A 17760-nucleotide genomic window follows, 5' to 3' on the forward strand; every position below is an offset into this window, starting at 1 on the left:
CCGCCCCCCTTAGCCCCACCCCTACCAAAGCCCCGCGTCCTTGCTATTGGTTCGTTTTCTTGCGCCGTCAGTTGCCGTGGTGACTAAGGCTATGGCAATCAGGAGAAGCCAAAGTTGGTAGAGCCTCTGGAACCGCGCAGGGGTCCCGAGCTTGCGGCGGGACTACGCACCATGCTCATGGCGCTCTACGAGCTCTTCTCCCACCCGGTGGAGCGCGGCTACCGCGCGGGACTCTGCTCCAAGGCCGCGTTCTTCCTGCTGTTGGTCGCCGCGCTCACGTACATCTCACCGCTGCTGGTGGCCTTTCGGAGCCACGGTGAGCCTGTCCCCAGGCCGATGCGCGACGCGGATCCCTGCGCCGGCCTCCTCACCTCCTCCCCCCCCCGCCTCTCGTCCTCTTTACCTCAGGGTTTTGGCTGAAGCGGAGCAGCTACGCGGAGCAGCCGACAGTGCGCTTCCAGCACCAGGTGCTGCTCGTGGCCTTGCTGGGACCCGAGCACGGCGGCTTCCTCGCCTGGAGCACGTTCCCCGCCTTCAACCGGCTGCAGGGGAGTCACCTGCGCGTCCCGCTCGTTTCGGTGCGTGGTTCCTAACCTGGCCCACCCGCGCGGCGGGACTGGGCGGAGATGGGGATGGTTCGGATGGGAGGAAGAGGGAGAGCGGCCCCCTCCCCAAGTTCCGCATCGGGGGAGCCCCGCTTGGGTCTGAAAGAGTCACGAACCCAGGGAAGTTGTGTGAGCAAGCTCACTGGCCTGAGCTTTTGTTTAATTTCCTAGAGAGTAAATTGGTTGTTTTATTTGAGCCGTCTACCACCCCAAGGAAGTTAGCCACTGCTTTGAGCGCCTGTGTCCTATACAGAGTCTGGAAGCCTGGGGACAGCCTGTCTCTGGCCCGCGTCATTTCCGTGGGCCTGGCTTGGTGGAAGCGGTGGTTGCGAAAGTTGCATTATGACTCGTGAAGGCCGAGCAGGTTCTCCTTAATTACTCTATCTGCTGCAGCTGTGCATCACCACACGCTAGGGACGGAAAGGGCAGGAAGCTAAAGCGCTGGTTGATTAAGCAACCTCCCTAGAAAGTGCTGCGGGCTCAGTCCTGCTTCCCTGGACTCGCCTCTTTTGGTGCCGCTCCATCCTGCTGCTGTCTGGGATGAAAACGTCTGTGATCTAGTATTTGGCTCAGAATAAGTGCATTTCTTACAGTCGCCCTTTACGTTAATTTTCCGAAAACATTTTCGTTCAGAAGTATGAAAATTTTGGTTTTCCTTCTTCCAAAGTTGCATCTCTTTAGACATTTCTGAGATGATTGTCGTACAGCCAGATTTGTGTAGCTGGGAAAAAAATCAAGACATTTTTCCCAGCAACTAAATAAAATGCAAAAAAATTTTAAACCCGATTGGTCATATAAATAACAAAATATGATTCAGATAACATTTCTAACTACTTTAAAAATTTTTTCTGATTATAAAGTGCATGCTTATTGTAAAATATTAAAGTTACAGGTATATATAATGACAAAATTAAAGGCTCAGTTTGGTACATATAGCAATACTGATTAATCAGCTTTATTTCTTTTATTTAATTTTTTTACTTTTTGTTTGATTTGGGGGGTTAATTAAGTTTATTTATTTTTTAAATGGAGGTACTGGGGATTGAACCCAGAACCTCGTACATACTGAGTACACACTCTACCACTGAGCTTATACCCTTCCCCCTTCTTTTTTAAGGTCTGCAAAGTATTTCATGATATGGAAAACTGTAAGGGATTTAACTAGTTTTCTGTTGGATATTTGATTCTTTTACTTTTTCACTATTAGAATATTTCAGTGAGCAAGATTTTGATTCAATATTATACCTTTAAACATCACAGTGTGAGGAATTGGAGTAGAAGCTGTTTGTTGAAATAGTGTAAGTACACAGAAAACTAAGCAAGCAAATAATTATTAACTCCAGAAAAATAAAAAGTAAGGAAAGGAAAAGTAAGCAGAGTTGTGAATATGATTTACATAATCATAATTAGGTGAACAATAAATGTTGACTAACCAAAATAAGAGTTTAATTCTACTGGGGAGATAGAAAGGGGGCAGCGCTGGCAGGAGGGGAGTTGGGGAGAAAACTAAATCTGTGTCTCTCTTTGTGGGAAGACAATAGAGGATGCCTGAAACAGAAATTGAGAAGTGCCAATGCAATTGTTATTTAAAGACATGGAGATACATTTCTAAATAATCAGATAAATGAAAATATTTGCCCTGTGAGTGAAAGTCTGCTGGTTTTTGTAACATTGTTGAATACTTTGATTCTTTAAATGATCAGGTCTTTTAAATAGATTTTTTTTTTTTTTGATGGAGGTACTGGGGATTGAACCCAGGACCTCATGCATGCTAGGCATGCTCTCTACCACTGAGCTATACCCTCCCCATGTAAATTGATTTTTTAAATAGAACTGGAGTAGAAGACAAATTTCTTTCAATAGCTCCTCCCCAGTAGTGACATGTGGCCCGTTTTTATTCTTATTTGAGATTGTAATGCCTCTGGGGAGGGGTGGCTGTAGAGGAGAGGCTGTCATCGAGGTACCCTTACTTTTCACTGTATACCATTGCATGTCTCCCATTCTACATGCATGTGTTTCCTTTCCAAAAGTGGAAACAAAGGGCTTTTTAAAGTTACAAACACACACAAAATTAACTAATTTTACTTTAGGTTAGCACTCCCTGTCTTTTACATTTTTGGTTGAAATTTTTTTCTTTGCATTTGTGTATTCCTCTTCTAGTTACTTGATTCAAAGAAATAATCCTGAAAACAAGGATACAGCATTAGGTTTCATTCATTTGCTCATTTCACTGGTTCATCCACCACAACTGGTTGGCTTCCCAGTTGGATTGTTTATCTTATCTCTGTAACCAGAAACCACTCCCTTGAGAGCACTGCCCACCTACCCCCTGCCTGTGTGTGTGTGATTTTATGAAGCCAAGGCTACCTCTTATTTTTATGTGCCTAGAACTATTAATCCTCTTTAATGCTGGGTAATTTTACACTGCAAAGCATAAAACAAAGCTCCTTTTTCTTAGTCTTTTTTCTCCCTATCCATTCTAGGCCTTTGTCTATAAGTAATTTGTGACCTTGTCATCTACAGTTTTTCTCAGTAAATCATTTGCTTACTTCCTGGCTGAGCTCTTGGTTTGAGAATAGTTTGAAATCATGAGATACAAATAAATGAATTAGAAGATATAAGGGGAAGTACAGGAAAAAAAGCAAAAATTCTAGGAGAAAAAGTAGGATAATACAAGGTGGTATTTTAAGGCAGTGAGTAAAGATGGAGCCAGTCCTCAGGACTGTACAACAGAATTAAAGTCCAATAGATCATTTAAAATATGAAGTCATAAACATATTGAAACAAATGAGTGAAAGCTTTTATATCTTGGAGTAGGAAAGGCTATTCTGAGTATGACAAAATCTATGAACCGAGAAAGAAACTTTTTTGATAAATGCAAGTATATAAAAATAATTTTAAAAATTACTGGCCTGGTGAAAACCACAAGCAAAGTCAAAACACAAATGACCACTAGGAAATAAGTTTTACTATTTGTATCATTTGTAAAGGGCTAATTTTCCTAACATAAAGTGCCTATAGATCCATAATTAAAAGACCAACTACCTAGTTTAAAAAGGGCAAAGAATATGAATAATTTATAGAAGACTAAACACATGTAACTCTTTTTTTTTTTTTTTTTGAGTAAAAGTAGATTTATTTAGAGAGATACATACTGCATAGAGTGTAGGCTGTTTCAAAAGGCAGGAAAAAGGCCACAGGTGTGGGGGTTGGGTGCTCAGGTTAAAGTAAAAGTAGCTACACACTCCATAGACAGTGCAGGCAGTCTCCAAAGAGGAGCGAGTGAGAGAGAGGCGGCCACATGTAACTCTTGAAGGTACGAAATCACAGTCATAATTAGATGAATGCAGATTAAGAATACATTGAAATATTATTTTTATCTATCAAATAGGCAAGAATTGAAGTCTGATAACATAGTGGGCAGGATGTACAGAGTTACACATTCACGCCAGTGTAGCACTAGTGGGAGTGTAGATTAATATAACCTCTTTGAAGGACTATTTGTCCATATTCGTCAGAATTACCAATTCATGTGCCTGCTTCTACTTCTAGTAAGGTATCTTTAAGGCTTGTGCACACATGTTAAATGACATACGTAAAAAGTTGCTCATTGATGGGGGGAGGTATAGTTAAGTGGTAGAGTGCATGCTTAGCATGCACGAGGTCTTGGATTCAATCCCCAGTACCTCTACTAAACCTAATTACCTCTCCCTCCAAAAGAAAAAAACAAAAAGAAGAGTTGCTCATTGCAGCATTGTAATACCAAAAGATGGTAAACCACCTATCTAACAATTGAAAACTTGGTGAAGAAACTGTGGTACATCTACCCAGTGGAATGGTACATAGCTTTTTTTTAAAATAAAGTGGATTTATATATATTGATGTGGAATTACTTGTAAGAGAAATTGGTAAGTATAAAAAATAAAAATTGTATATGACATGCTTCTATTTGTATAAAAATAATAGAAAAATAACAAAAAATATATATATGAATGTGTGTATGTACATGTACATACATCTATGCTTTGGCTATCTCTGGAAGAACTCAGAAGAAACCACCAACATTGCTAGCTCTGGGGAAGGAACTAGCTGGCTGAGGTTAAGGTGGAAGAGAAACCTTTTCATTGCATACACTTTTGTACCACTTAAATTTTGTGCCATGGGAATGTAATACATATTCAAGGTTTTTAAATTATAATGACAACAATTTTTAAAGGAAAAATTTAGAAAGTGCCTTGTAAAACAAAAGCAAACCCCAAAACGTAAAAATTTAAAAGCAGATAAGTATATAAAATGGCACAGCTACTTTGGACAATAGTTTGAAGTTCCTCAAAAAGATAAACATAGAGTTGCCATGTGTCCCAGCATTCCCACTCCTAGGCATGTGTGTACCCCAGAGAATTGAGAACACATGTCTACACAAAAACTTCGCACAAATGTTCGTAGCAGCCTTATTCATAATAGGAATAGCAATTCAAAAAAAGTGGAAACAACCCAAATGTCCATCAACAAGTGAATGGATAACAAAATGTGTTCTATCCTTGCAATAGAATGTTACCCAACCACAAAAAGGAATGGAGTCATGATATGTGCTACAACACAGACAAACTTGAAAAACATACTAAGTGAAATCATCCAGCCACAAAACAGCACATATTGTATGATTCCATTTAGGTGAAATGTCCAGAACAGACAAATCTGTAGAGACAGAAAGTAGATTAGGGATTCTAGAAGCCTGGGGAATTAATTGGTGGAGGGGAGAGATGGGTAATGATTGCTAATGAGTATGTGGTTTGTTTTTGGGATGATGAAAATGTTTTGAAATTAGAATTAATGGTGATAGTTGCACAATTTTGTGGATATACTAAAATCTATTGAATTATAGATTTTAAAAGGGTGAATTTTATCGTATGTGCATTATGTCTTTTTTTTTTTTAAAGCAAGGAGGTGATACCCTGGTGAAATGCTTACAAACCATAGTTAAAAAAATTTTAATAACTTACTGTGCCTCTGGTATATGGTAATACACTTAAAGTCCTCTACATAGTACTTGACCTTTAACGATCACTTAGTGAAGTGTTAGCCATTTATTTTTTTATATATATTATCTCTTTAAGCCTCACAGTAACCTTATGAGGTAGAGTTTCTAACCCTATTTTTAAAGATGAAGAGAATAAGCCTCAGAAGTAACATGATTTCTAACTCTCGAGTGAATAGTCAGACTATAGCTCAAGGATTTCTTACTCCATATCTTATACCCTTAACCCTTAGTGTTAAAAAAAACCCTTCTCTAACTCTGAACATAAAGCTGACTGACCACACCTACCCAGAAAGAAAAGGAAGCAGTGGTTTTAGGTCAAAGTTTGACCGAATGCTTGGAGGTGGCTTTGTGGATGCTAATATGGGAAAATGCCCCAGAAGTCAGAAATGGCCTTGCTGCTGATTTGGTCCTCTCACCTTGAATAGCATCTCTAAAATCCCTGTGCTTTTGATTGCTTTAAAAGTCCAGTTTCTTGTTTGTAATGAGAGAAGAAAAAAAGCTAAGAGTGACCTTTTTCCCTCAATGAGCCTGACTTGGCTCATTAAGCATCTGTGACCTGGAGTGCATGGAGACTGAAAGCTGTACGAGGGTGCAGGAAGATGAGTGGAGAGTACTGCCTGAGACATGTTTTATCACATCTACAAAATCAGAGAGTGTCTGCCTGTCTGTGGTATCTTAACAATAGCTGTTGGCCAGAAGGCAGGCTTGGCTAGTCCTCATTGCCTACATATGTGCAAACATCAAAAGTGTCAGCATCAGAACTTGCAGAAGGAACATCAGCAGCTTGAAAGAAGATCCAGAGATAGTAATTAAAACACTGTTTTAACTCTAAGAGCCAAATGATAAGCAGGTAAGGGAAGGTTCAAGAGGCACTTAAAGGTAGGATAGCTCCACATTATTCTAAAGGCTGCTTAAGAGCCCAGAGCAATAGATTGTAGTTCCCTTTGTGAAAGTTTTTCTAAATCATGCTGTGTCACCAGTGTGCTGCATGGCACAAAGGACAAAACTGTATAGGAAAGTATGGATAATATTGAGTCAAAAAGTGATTCAAAAGAAGTTTTAAGAATCTGTGGATCAATTTATTTTGCTTATATTTTTCTATGTGCATAAATATGGTTTCTCATATAAATATGCCTAAGTCTAAAAGCTCTTTCAATAAGTATAAAATAAATACTCAGTGATTAGAAAGCATTGTGTCATAGTTTAATTGGAAGTATTTTTGGTTTTTACTGGTATAGGTACATTTTATAATTGATGATATCTTAGATTCACTGAAATACAGGTGGCAAGGACTTTACAAGCCTAGGAGCCATGAAGTAGCAATCCCTACTTTGCTGGAGACCCAAAGACTTGTGCCAAAGAGTGTTTTCAGCATAAAAAGAAAAAATGGAACACTCAGTGAGGACAAGTGTATGGTAAAATGGACACTGGTATAAACTAGGAGATTAACCTTCAATTAAAAAAATATGACTCTAAAGAGTAAAAAGTATGAAAACAAATAGAAGCCAAATAAAATTCCAGCAAACTATCAAATACTGTAGAATCCCTGATGGGGAAAATGGTGCAAGTCAGAGCACTCTGGAAACAACAGCACTAGTTAAATTTATAGCTACTGCTACAGCAGATGCTATACTGGTTTTTAGGTCTTGCCTCAGCTCCAAACCTACCCTCCTATATTCGGCTTTGTGATGCTCAGGCTGAAGTACCGAAAACCACATTCTCCTCTGCCCACTGCCTCCTAGGTACTGCCAGTAGGAGGCATGGTGAGCCTTGTTCTGGGAGTGGAAGAAAACCAGAAATTGCAACCAGGGTGAAGAACCATTGCTGGTGTGATGCAAACAAGGAGTCCATCCTTCCTCCAGCCTTATCCACTCCTTTGGGTTCTTCTTCCAAGCTCCAGAGGTACCAGCACCAACTGGACAGCACTCCCTTCTTGAAGTCTACATCCCAGCTCTTTGTAATGCCAGCCTCTTCTCCAGCCCCAGGCATGGGAGCTCTTCCTGCAGTTACCCTGTAAACAGTGTTTCCTTTTTGCCTTTTTAGTCCACTAATACCTATGTTATTAATGATCCCCTATACTAAATTTCCCCTGTTAAAGTAACTTTATTTTAGTTTCCTTCTTCCTGTTTGGGCCCTGATTGATGCAGATGGACTGATGGGCATTGACTAAGTCCAACAATGCCTGTATTTATCTTTACCTAGTATGTTAGTATTGATTTCACATGTATCTGTAAAGCATTAACTTGTTATAACCACCAGAAATCTTTGAAATTAGGGTTCATATGGGCTATTACAGAGGACCATTGAATCAGGAGTCAGCAAACTTAAGTCCTAGCCCCAGTTCTGTCATTGGGTTCCATATCCTCTCTTGCCCTCAATGTAATTATATAAAGAGCACGACAGTACCTGCCTCTCTAATTATTGCTAATTGTCACCATTCCAAGTATTAGTACTTCTGGGATATGCAGAGGGATGAGATAGGAGAGTCCATGGATATAAAAAATCTCTCCAAGTTGTACATATAGCTTATAAAAATAAGGTGATGGAGTGACTTATGAATTCTCTTAGCCAGGCACACCAATTGGATTTTAGTTACTAACCTTGAACTTGTGTTAAAGAAGTATTAGCTCTTTGAACACGTGCCTTTGTAGCTGTTGCATTTTGTGTTAAGCTTGATTTGAAGTAAATAGAATTAGACCATTGATTTTATCAGAAGTCCCAAGTGATAGCACAGCAATGTCACCCACCTTGCCAGCCCCAAGGGAGTGAGAGTCTTACATGGCGACAGGTCTTCTGTGGGAGATGCGTTTGCACCATCACTTATCTCAGTGGTCCTGTCCTGGCCCTCATCTTCCACCGTCTCTGTCTCATGCACTGTGCTCAGCTGCACTGGCCTCATCTCACACTCTTAAACCCTGACCCACATTTCCCCAGAGCTCATGCACTTTGTTAGCCTGGATCACTCTTCCCCAAGACGTTTCTGTCCCTTATCACTTCACTTCACCTGACTTCTCTGAACACTTACTATAAAAATTCTACCCTTGGTCCCTCAAGAAGGGAGCCTGCTTCATTTTTCTTTGTGGCACTTATCACTCCCTGATATTGGCACGTGTTTATGATTTACCTTCTGCCTCCCTGGCTGGGAATGTAAGATTCATTAGAGTGGGGACTTGTTTGCCATTACATTTCCAGCACCTGAAGCAATGCCTGGCACATGGTTGGCCCTCAGAAAATACTTGACAGGTTAATGAGTGGATTTAACAAGTAAACACTAATAATGGTTCTGTGCCAGATCTCTGTCCTCTGTGAACCTGGAGTAAAAGTGTGTGTACAAAAAAGCATACAAACTTACACTCATGCTTTTGATGCTAGCTTTTTGCAGAAAGATCTGCTGCCCTACCCAACATCTGCTCCTTGAGTTTATTTTAAATCTGGACATTTTAGTCCTGGAAAGAGAACCAGATTTGAAGTCGAAGATGTGGCTCCGTATTCCGTCTTCACCATTACTAGCCATACCCCGTAATTCCCTTAGTCTCCCTGAGCCTTGATTTTCACATCTATACAGTGGGGATAGTACTTGCTCTGCTTACCTTAGACTTATTGTAAAGGTCAAATGAAATGGATTTCTCTCCCTCTCAGTCTGTGTTAGAGTCTGGATTCTTATGGCAGTTCCCTCATGGCCACTATTCTCTCTAGCAAGTTGTGGATCTTTGCCTTCCCATCCAAACCTAAAGATCCAGGAGCCATGGATCCACTACAGAGAGTTAACCTGACATTGTCTTCTGAGTCTTCCCAGGTACCAACTGAAAAAAATTCACAGGAAGACAAGGCAGCCTCTTTTCCCTCCTACTCATAATTGCTAATACATAATTGTCTCGGTAATTTGATTGTCAGCCCTGGTAACAGATATCCCTCCCCTACACCTGCAAAGCTGATGGAACAGGACAGAGAAAGTCGTATCCAACAGAAGAGAGAGGGTAGGTTTCTCTATAACAAGGCCCAGGATAAGGACATTATTGTCTAGAAGGAAAGAAATGATTGAAAGTTTCTGAAAACTGAGATATCTCCATCTCAAACGACCTTATTAGCCTGAAAAAGAACAAAGAATCTCTTTCCCGGAATAAAGGTAATGGTGGAAAACCAAATGAATCAGTTGATGGGGAATTCAGATGGGAGTGTTGATACACCATAGCAGAATCCTTCTGGGAACCTACAGTGGAAAAGGATCGGTTGTAGCAACAAGATCCAGAGTTGTGCCAAGGAATCATGTCACCAGTGATTGCATTTCAGGGACTGTCTTTCCTGCTAGTCATTTGAGGGTCACTGGGAAGCAAGAGTGGGTTCTGGTGTTTTTTTAATGAGCTGTAATTTGTCTTTTTCCCTCTTTGGATCTGTTTTCCCTACTTTCATGTACATAATTTATAAAGTACCAGTGTAGTTTTAATGGCTTACTGATTTTCCTTAGCTTTCTTTTTCATTGTATTGATTGGTACTAAAAGGTGCACTAGGCTTTAAAGCCCTGACATCAGTCCAACACTGAGAATCTGAAGCAAAGACACTGTGGTTAAAGATTATATAAGTAGAGCTTGGTGTTTTTATGCTGAGTCTGTTCAGGGAATGCAAATGATTAGGATTCTTTCCTTCCTGTTTTAAAAAGTTGACTTCTGGAGAAGTAGAAGTCAGTTCTGATGTGCTATATCAGTGTTCATACAAACTCAGGCATGTTTCTTAAAAAGAAAGAAAACACCAGCAACAAAACAGAAAAGATCAAATGAGACAACTGAAAAAGAAAAAATGCACCCAAATGTTTACAGTGTTGTTACTGCCAGTTCAAGTTCCCATTCAGTTTGGCCCTAGAATATTTTGAGAAGCAGGAGTGTGCAGTTCCGGGACGGTGCACATGTCTCTTTCCCCAGTAGTGATCCACTTGTAGCTATTTGTTCTCTTTTTCCTCTCAGTGAGGGAGATAATGCCTGTGTGCAGCAGAACTATGAGTCACAGTGTATGTACAGCAGTGGTATGGATTTCTCCCAGACTTACTAAGGACCAGGAATCCTTGGCCTTTTTTGGATTTCCTAGACTAGAGAAGAAGACAGGAACCAGGATGGGAAAATGGACATGTTACATTTTAAACTGGAGCTTCCCCTGCAGTCCATGGAGCACGTTCTTGGTGTGCAGCTCATTTTGACTTTCTCCTACCAATTGCACGTGAGTTAGTTCCCTAAGGAAGCTCGTCCTCTCTCTTTTGTCTTTCAGTAGAACAGAGCCCCTTTTTGATTTCTAGGAAAACCCACACTGCAGAAGGCTCTCTTCAGAGGTGTATTTCGGGACTTAACTGCCTAAGTTAAATTGGCCTAAAATCAAATATCTTTCATTGAAGTCATACTAATTTATATGAGCTCTTACTAGCTCAGAGGGTTCTGGGCAGAGTGCTTCCTGCGGGGCTAAGCTAGGTACGGGAGGGACCACTAGGCTTCAACCACAGACAGGTGACGCTTACAACTCAGAGCCCTTCTGATCTGACTGAAATTGATATTGTCTCTCCTTCTAATGACTTCAGAGGATGTCGACATTTGTGATGCAGAGCATGGCGTTTCTCCAATCCTCCTTCGCTGTTCCAGGGTCCCAGTTATATGTGAACGGAGACCTGCGGCTGCAGCAGAAGCAGCCCCTGAGCTATGGTGGCCTTGATACTCGATACAACGTAAGGATGCTTCTTACTGTCCATCTCTTCTGTATCTATAAGTTACTGCTTATCAGGTTCTTTGAAGAGGGAGAAAGGAAAGTTGGAAATAGCATTTCTCTGTGGGTGGCACAGAAAAGTATTTCTGAGGAATTATTTCAAAGTACAGAGACAGGCAACCCTGTAGTTACATCTAAAAAGAGAGAAAAAAAAATTTGTGTTTATCTAAGAACTGAATTGTTTGTAGATTTCGAGCACACACACACACACACACACACGGCATATTCCAAGTGATCTTTTTCAGTTCGCATAAAACATTTGAAAAAGGATATTAACCACTGTTGTTAAGCATTATGCCAGCCCTGAGTTAAGAGGTTTAAATATAGCATCTCATTTAATCATCACAGCAGCCTCATGAGGTACCTTCTTTTGCAGTTTCCCAGCTCTCTTGTCATTGTTCCTTTTGCTCCTTTCCAGACATACGGGCCTCTTTGCAGGTCTTCAAGCAGCTCCTGCCTCAGGGTTTTTGCACTTAACTCTCCCTCTGCCAAGGATCCCCTCTACTTAATCTACCACTCCATTCTGGTTCCTGTTCAAAGCCCCTGAGCACGGTCCTTCCCTGACACTCCTTCTAAAGAGCATTCCCCTCTCTCTCCATCTTCCCTCACCCAGATTTACCCCTCTTACCTCCGCCTGAAATCTGAAAAAAAAGTTTCATTTTGTTCACTTGCCATCTCTCTCAGCGGCAAAAGCACTGACATCTGTCCTGTCACCTCAGTGCTTCGAACCATGCCTGCCATGTTGTAAGCACGCAGACAGATTTGTTGAGAGAGTGAACTCTCTCATTTCACACATGGGAAAACTGGGACTTAACAGGGATTAATTAATTTTCCCAAAGTCCCACAGCTTGAAAGTAACAGAACCATGTTACTGTCGGAGGCCAGCACTCATGCATCTGATCATTCATCACTAACCTTTGTTTTATCACAAGGAGACCCGTATTAGTTGGGCTGGGCTGCTTTTGAAAGTGAAAGTGAGATGTTACCAGTTACTATAGGCGCTGTTCTGTATAAACTGGGATTTGTGGTCACATAGCTGTAAATCAACATATGTTTTTTAAAAAGGAAGGGACTGTAAGACATAAAGTTAACATAGCCCTTTTTATTTGAAGGTTTGTATATTAGATTATGTCTAGGGGAATATATTAGTGGGCAGATCTTTTTCAAAGGATTATGTGCTTACTATTTGTACTTTATCCTATTTCCATCTCTACGTTTAAAAGATAACTAAGAGATAATTGAAAAAGATAAAAGGTAATTAAGAGATAAATTAGACAGCATCCAGGCAAGAGCAAGAAAAAGAAAAAGGAGTTGAAAATGTGTTCTCTTAAAAAAATTAAAGGAATTACTTCTCTCATTGGAATAAAGAAGGGTATTTTATAAATAGCTTTAAAACCTCTAAAAGGTGGATATTGACCCCTTGTTTCCATCTCTGCCAAAGAAAAGACTGAGAATAAATGGCTTAAATTGTTGCACAAGAGTTCATTCATCACTGAAGAAAAGATTATCGATACTGGAATAGGCCACCAAGCATAAGAGGGTGGTCTCTGAGATCAGCCTGTGTGGGCAAGAGGATAGAAAAAACATGAGGGGAAGTCTCTTGGGTGCTCACCCCACATCCTCCCGCCACATCCCAGGTATCTGTAATCAACGGGACCAGCCCTTTTGCCCGTGACTACGACCTCACCCACATTGTTGCTGCCTATCAGGAAAGGAACGGTGAGTCTTGAGGAGAGTTCATCCCACTGCTTCTCAAGGACTTTCCAGATTTATGGGGGAATTGGAGAGAAACAGAATTGGGGCCCTTATCATATGCAAATGTCAAAACCAGTAAATGCTCAGTTAATGGAAGTGAATAGGCTACTCAAGTTTTGGCCTTTTTCTCCTAAAGGCCTCCCCACCATTACTTCTGTGGTCCAGCAGGTTAGTGCTAATTCACTGCCATATTTATCTCACCACTGGCTTAATGGGTTTCTTTTTCTTTATATATAACCCTAATTGAGTTACATCCCATACCATACCTGTAAAAGAAGCCAAAGACAGGGTGCTTTCCATAGTTTTCAGATGGATATAGGGAATGTGAGTGACTCACTCTGTATCAGCGGCCGAAGTAGGAGCGAGCATCCAAGGTTCTGGGTGGAAGACAGAGAATGTCCATCCCTTACAGAGGCGAGGCTCTCGGGTTGTCTCGTGTGCTTGACTCAGCACGTCTGGCTGGTTGGTCGTCTGAGGTTTTTCTCTAAAGGCCTCCAAGTATTGCTTGGCAACCAGACATCATAATACTATACACAGACATTTAAGTCAGGAGACTACAATTTCAGTATTTCTTCCTAATTTTATGTAATGCACTAGGAGCATTGTTCCAAAAATAAAGGAATTTTAGAATACAACTTAAAAGCATTTATCTATAAATCAGCTTGTCTTTCTTTATTCCTTTCAGTCTTTGTCCGTACACAGATTTTTTTTTTATACAGCTCCTTTTTTTTTTTGAAGTACAGTCAGTTACAATGTGTCAATTTCTGGTGTACAGTACAATGTCCCAGTCATGTATATACATATATTCATTTTCATATTCTTTTTCCTTAAAGGTTATTATAAGATATTAAATATAGTTCCTTGTGCTATACAGAAGAAACTTATATTTTATCTATTTTTATATATAGTGGCTAACATTTGCAAATCTCAAACTCCCAAATTTATCCCTTCCCACCCCCTTTCCCCAGGAACCATGAGATTGTTTACTATGTCTGTGAGTCTGTTTCTGTTTTATAGATGAGTTCATAATGTCTTTTTTTTCTTTTCCTATCATAGTTTAAAGATACTTTATGATCCAACTTACTTTTTGTACTTTGTAATATAAACATTTCCCCATGCTGCTACAGAGTTTTAATTGTTTTTTTTTCTGATTTATACTCTTTTTTATTATTTTTATTTATTTTGTTTGATGGTTGGTTTGGGGGGGTTAATTAGGTTTATTTATTTAGTGATTTTTTTTTTAACAAGAGTACTAAGGATTGAACCCAGGACCTCATGCATGCTAACCATGCAGTCTACCACTGAGCTATATATTCCCCCCCATTTATTTTTATTGAAATATAGTTGATTTACAGTGTTGTGTTAGTTTAGTTGGTTTCCTTTTTAGTGGTAGCATAGTATTCCTTTGCTTAGCCATTCAATAGCTGTAGAACACAAACTGTTTTTAAGTTTTCAACACAAGTATTTTGACAAGTATTTTAACAAATAATATGTGAGCAACTTTGCTCATTCAATTTCCCTTTCCTTTTGAATTATTTCTTTGGGGTGAGTTCTGAAGTGCAGAATTTGCCTGTGAGGTCAGAGTATTTTTATAGTCCCCCATATCTTATTGCCAAAGAGAGCATTCACAGATTAACTCCTGATTGTATTGCAGTAACCACCATCCTGACTGACACCAACCCCATCTGGCTGGTGGGAAGAGCTGCAGAAGCTCCATTTGTGATTAATGCTGTCATCCGATACCCAGTGGAAGTCATTTCATATCCTTTCTGTTAAAGGGCCAACAGTAGCTCAGTTTCAAAAAAGAAAAGTATTCCTCAGTTGTCCCAAGGAAGAACAGATGTGGGAAGCCTCAGATTGGAAATTGCTATATTCTTGTAGCCCCACACAAATGACTATGTCTCCCTGCAGTTCATACAGGAAAAAATATTCATTTCCTGTTCATTTTTTTTGTTGTTTTTTTTTTTTTTTGAGCAATTCTTCTAGGTCAGAATCATCCATATTTATATCTTAATAATCTTTTATTACCTCTTTTATCTTAAGGGTATTTGAAACATTTTTGCCATTTTCTGTCTAAACTAAACCTTTGGTTTAACATTTACTTAGAAAATGTCATCTGTGATTCCTTAACTGTTTGTACTTATCTACCAGGATTCTGGGAAATGATGAAGTTTGCCTGGGTCCAGTATGTCAGTATCCTACTTATCTTCCTCTGGGTATTTGAAAGAATCAAAAGATTTGTGTTTCAAAATCAGGTGGTGACCACAGTCTCCGTACCAGCAGTGCCTTGTGGAGAACTGTATAAGGAGCATTTATCATAAGAAGACCCTTTCTGAAAACTCTAAGCAGGACCCTGGCTACCTCACTGTTGTCTTCTGAGAACTGCCGTGTTAGGAAACTTACGAAAAGCTCATGGACACTTGCCCACATGTGTGCTTTTCCTATGGGAGACAAAGAACAATCCTTTCTAATTTTCCTCTACACAAATTGCATATCTTCTAAGCTCCTGCAAAAATAATCAGGGACTAGTCTTAGGAAACATCTGAGGGTTCCCGAAGGCTATAATTTGCTTTTGTTTTTGTTTTTGGCTTTTTTTGCCTCAGACTTGAATTTCAGAAAAACTACATACAGTCAGTTCAGACATCTTGGAAAGAGTCCCATCTCTGGTCAAGCAGAGACTTTTCCTCTCTTGAACTGAGAAACATGCTATGCATTTCTTCCCCCATTGTAAACCATGCTTTACTCTTTTCAGGGCTCTCTGGTGATAGATATGCAAATCATCAGCACTTTCCACTCCTGGGCATCTAAGTTTCCTATTCAGAACTGATTTCCACAACTAAGAGGCCTTTTACTGGGGAACTGGAGAGAGAAGGGGAGTGCTCGAGAGCACATGTGTGCACGTGCGGGAGGGCGGGCGACTTGAGGACACCAGGACCATCCGTCCACCTGCCCTGAGCCTAACAGACAGTCGTCTGTCAGCAGCTCAGCTGAACAGCCCTTTATCCCTGCCCTGCTGGGGCTGGCTCTTTGCCCTCTGTCTGTGCCCCTGGAATAGCAGGCTGCAGTCAGATGTGCTGTTTCATTCACAAGCCCCTCAGCAACAGTGGGGGAAGTAAGGAGCGTAACAACAGGTTCTTTCTCTCTGGCCCTCACCCAACAGCCTGGACACTTGCCACTCCTTCTCCTTGACAGCCCTCCCCCTTCTGGAAAAGGATACGGGTGACAGAGGAGCTGTTGTTGGTATTGGCTCCCACTGCCTGACAACCACAGAGTTTACTTGGAGGGCTAGTGGGAAGCCCAGTTACTTGTATTTCCTGTGCCTAAGGAACAGGGTGCCCATCAGAGTGGGCTGCTTTGGGGAGGATCCACAAGGAGCAGGGAGGGGATAGAGAGGATGCTAGCCCGGGCAGGCCAGTCCTGGCTGGGCCATTAGCAGAATGGCACGCAGTCCAGCCAGGTTGCCCTCATAACTGAGTGTCCGCGGAAGAGACCACCAGAATGGGCCTCTTCTGTCTCATGTGGATGGATTCTCCATTCTCGCCCTAAGGACAGTTGGGCCTGCTTTATGATCCTGAGACGTCATTGACACTGGAAGGACGTGCCCTCTGCAATCCCACCCAAAGACACCCTCCTGAGTGCATGCCTCAGTGTACCCTGGAGACTCAGTTCTTAATTCCACAGCACCTTTTCTTTCAGGCTGACCAAAATAGGGTTTTGGAAACAAAGCTATTTTGAAGTATTCAAGCACAGAAATATCCTAACACTGACCCCTCTGCCTTTCATTTTAATATTTAGTGCTGTTTATATGCCTAAAGTTTTTTTCCTTGAGATTTAAATGAAAAATTGTTTCTGGTTTGAATCACCAAAAGGTAGAGAGATATGGAAACATAGCTAACATGACTTTGCATTTTATCAAATTACTTTTCTGCAAAATGTGTACAAAGGCCCATGATGTAACTTTCTAATTAAAATGTTCAAACTGGAAGGTTGCATGTGGCTGTTTAGAAGGAGAGTATTTGGAAAAGGGAAGGATGGGGAAGGCAGAGGTGTGCACACTTCTCTTCGTTACTCACCAGCTGCCTTGCTTTGCCAGGGCTCTGCCAAAAGACCTTGGAGCTTTTGTTCACTTCTTGGCAGAAGTCTTCTGGCCCAGCCCCCAGTAAATGTGAGTTTTTGGTGGAATCAACATGGCATGTGAAAACCACAGGCTGGAAATTTACAGCTGCGTCTGATGAAGATCCAGTTATTTACGGATCAGATGTTGGTAGCTTCTGAACCTGAATCACACCAGTATAGTTGCAAGAGGAGAAAAAGGTGAGAAATAAACAGGATTTTATTAACTGAACTGTAACCCATAGCTAAGTCAGGGTTTGAGACATTTAATGTTTGGCAAGGAAAATCACTAATTTTGCCAAATGATTATCCAGTTTCTGTTTGAATCAGGTGAGGTCCAGAAACCCCCATTTAGGTCCTATCATCTAAGGTTAATAAAGTCTTCGCCTTTCCTTCTCTTCATGTTCACGCTTTTTAAAAGGAATGTTTCTTTGTGACCACATAAGTTTTAAATGCCTGTTGGGGAAAACGTGTAATTACAGAAAACTAAAGAAAATAAGCTGT

General features: G+C 40.7%; 1 protein-coding gene across 1 annotated transcript; it reads left to right on the forward strand.

Annotated features, from left to right (window-relative positions):
* The first annotated feature begins 17 nt into the window (after positions 1–17).
* On the forward strand, positions 18–17128 carry TMEM231 (transmembrane protein 231). The gene is made up of 7 exons (XM_010967321.3): positions 18–316; positions 409–578; positions 10726–10854; positions 11207–11350; positions 13026–13107; positions 14798–14903; positions 15284–17128. The coding sequence occupies exons 1-7, from the start codon at positions 172–174 to the stop codon at positions 15462–15464; spliced, it is 957 nt and encodes a 318-aa protein (XP_010965623.1). The 5' UTR covers positions 18–171; the 3' UTR covers positions 15465–17128.
* The last annotated feature ends 632 nt before the right edge of the window (positions 17129–17760 follow it).

Source organism: Camelus bactrianus, chromosome 9 (genome assembly GCF_048773025.1).
Source record: "Camelus bactrianus isolate YW-2024 breed Bactrian camel chromosome 9, ASM4877302v1, whole genome shotgun sequence".
In the NCBI taxonomy this organism is placed as follows: domain Eukaryota; kingdom Metazoa; phylum Chordata; class Mammalia; order Artiodactyla; family Camelidae; genus Camelus; species Camelus bactrianus.

What these genes read in the sequence shown, in the direction of transcription:
- TMEM231 (XM_010967321.3), top strand. Translation starts at nt 172, where the DNA reads ATGCTCATGGCGCTCTACGAGCTCTTCTCCCACCCGGTGGAGCGCGGC. An exon ending in CTTTCTCCTACCAATTGCAC is followed by an intron (nt 10,855 to 11,206) that starts GTGAGTTAGTTC and finishes TAATGACTTCAG; the next exon opens with AGGATGTCGACATTTGTGAT. An exon ending in TGCCTATCAGGAAAGGAACG is followed by an intron (nt 13,108 to 14,797) that starts GTGAGTCTTGAG and finishes ATTGTATTGCAG; the next exon opens with TAACCACCATCCTGACTGAC.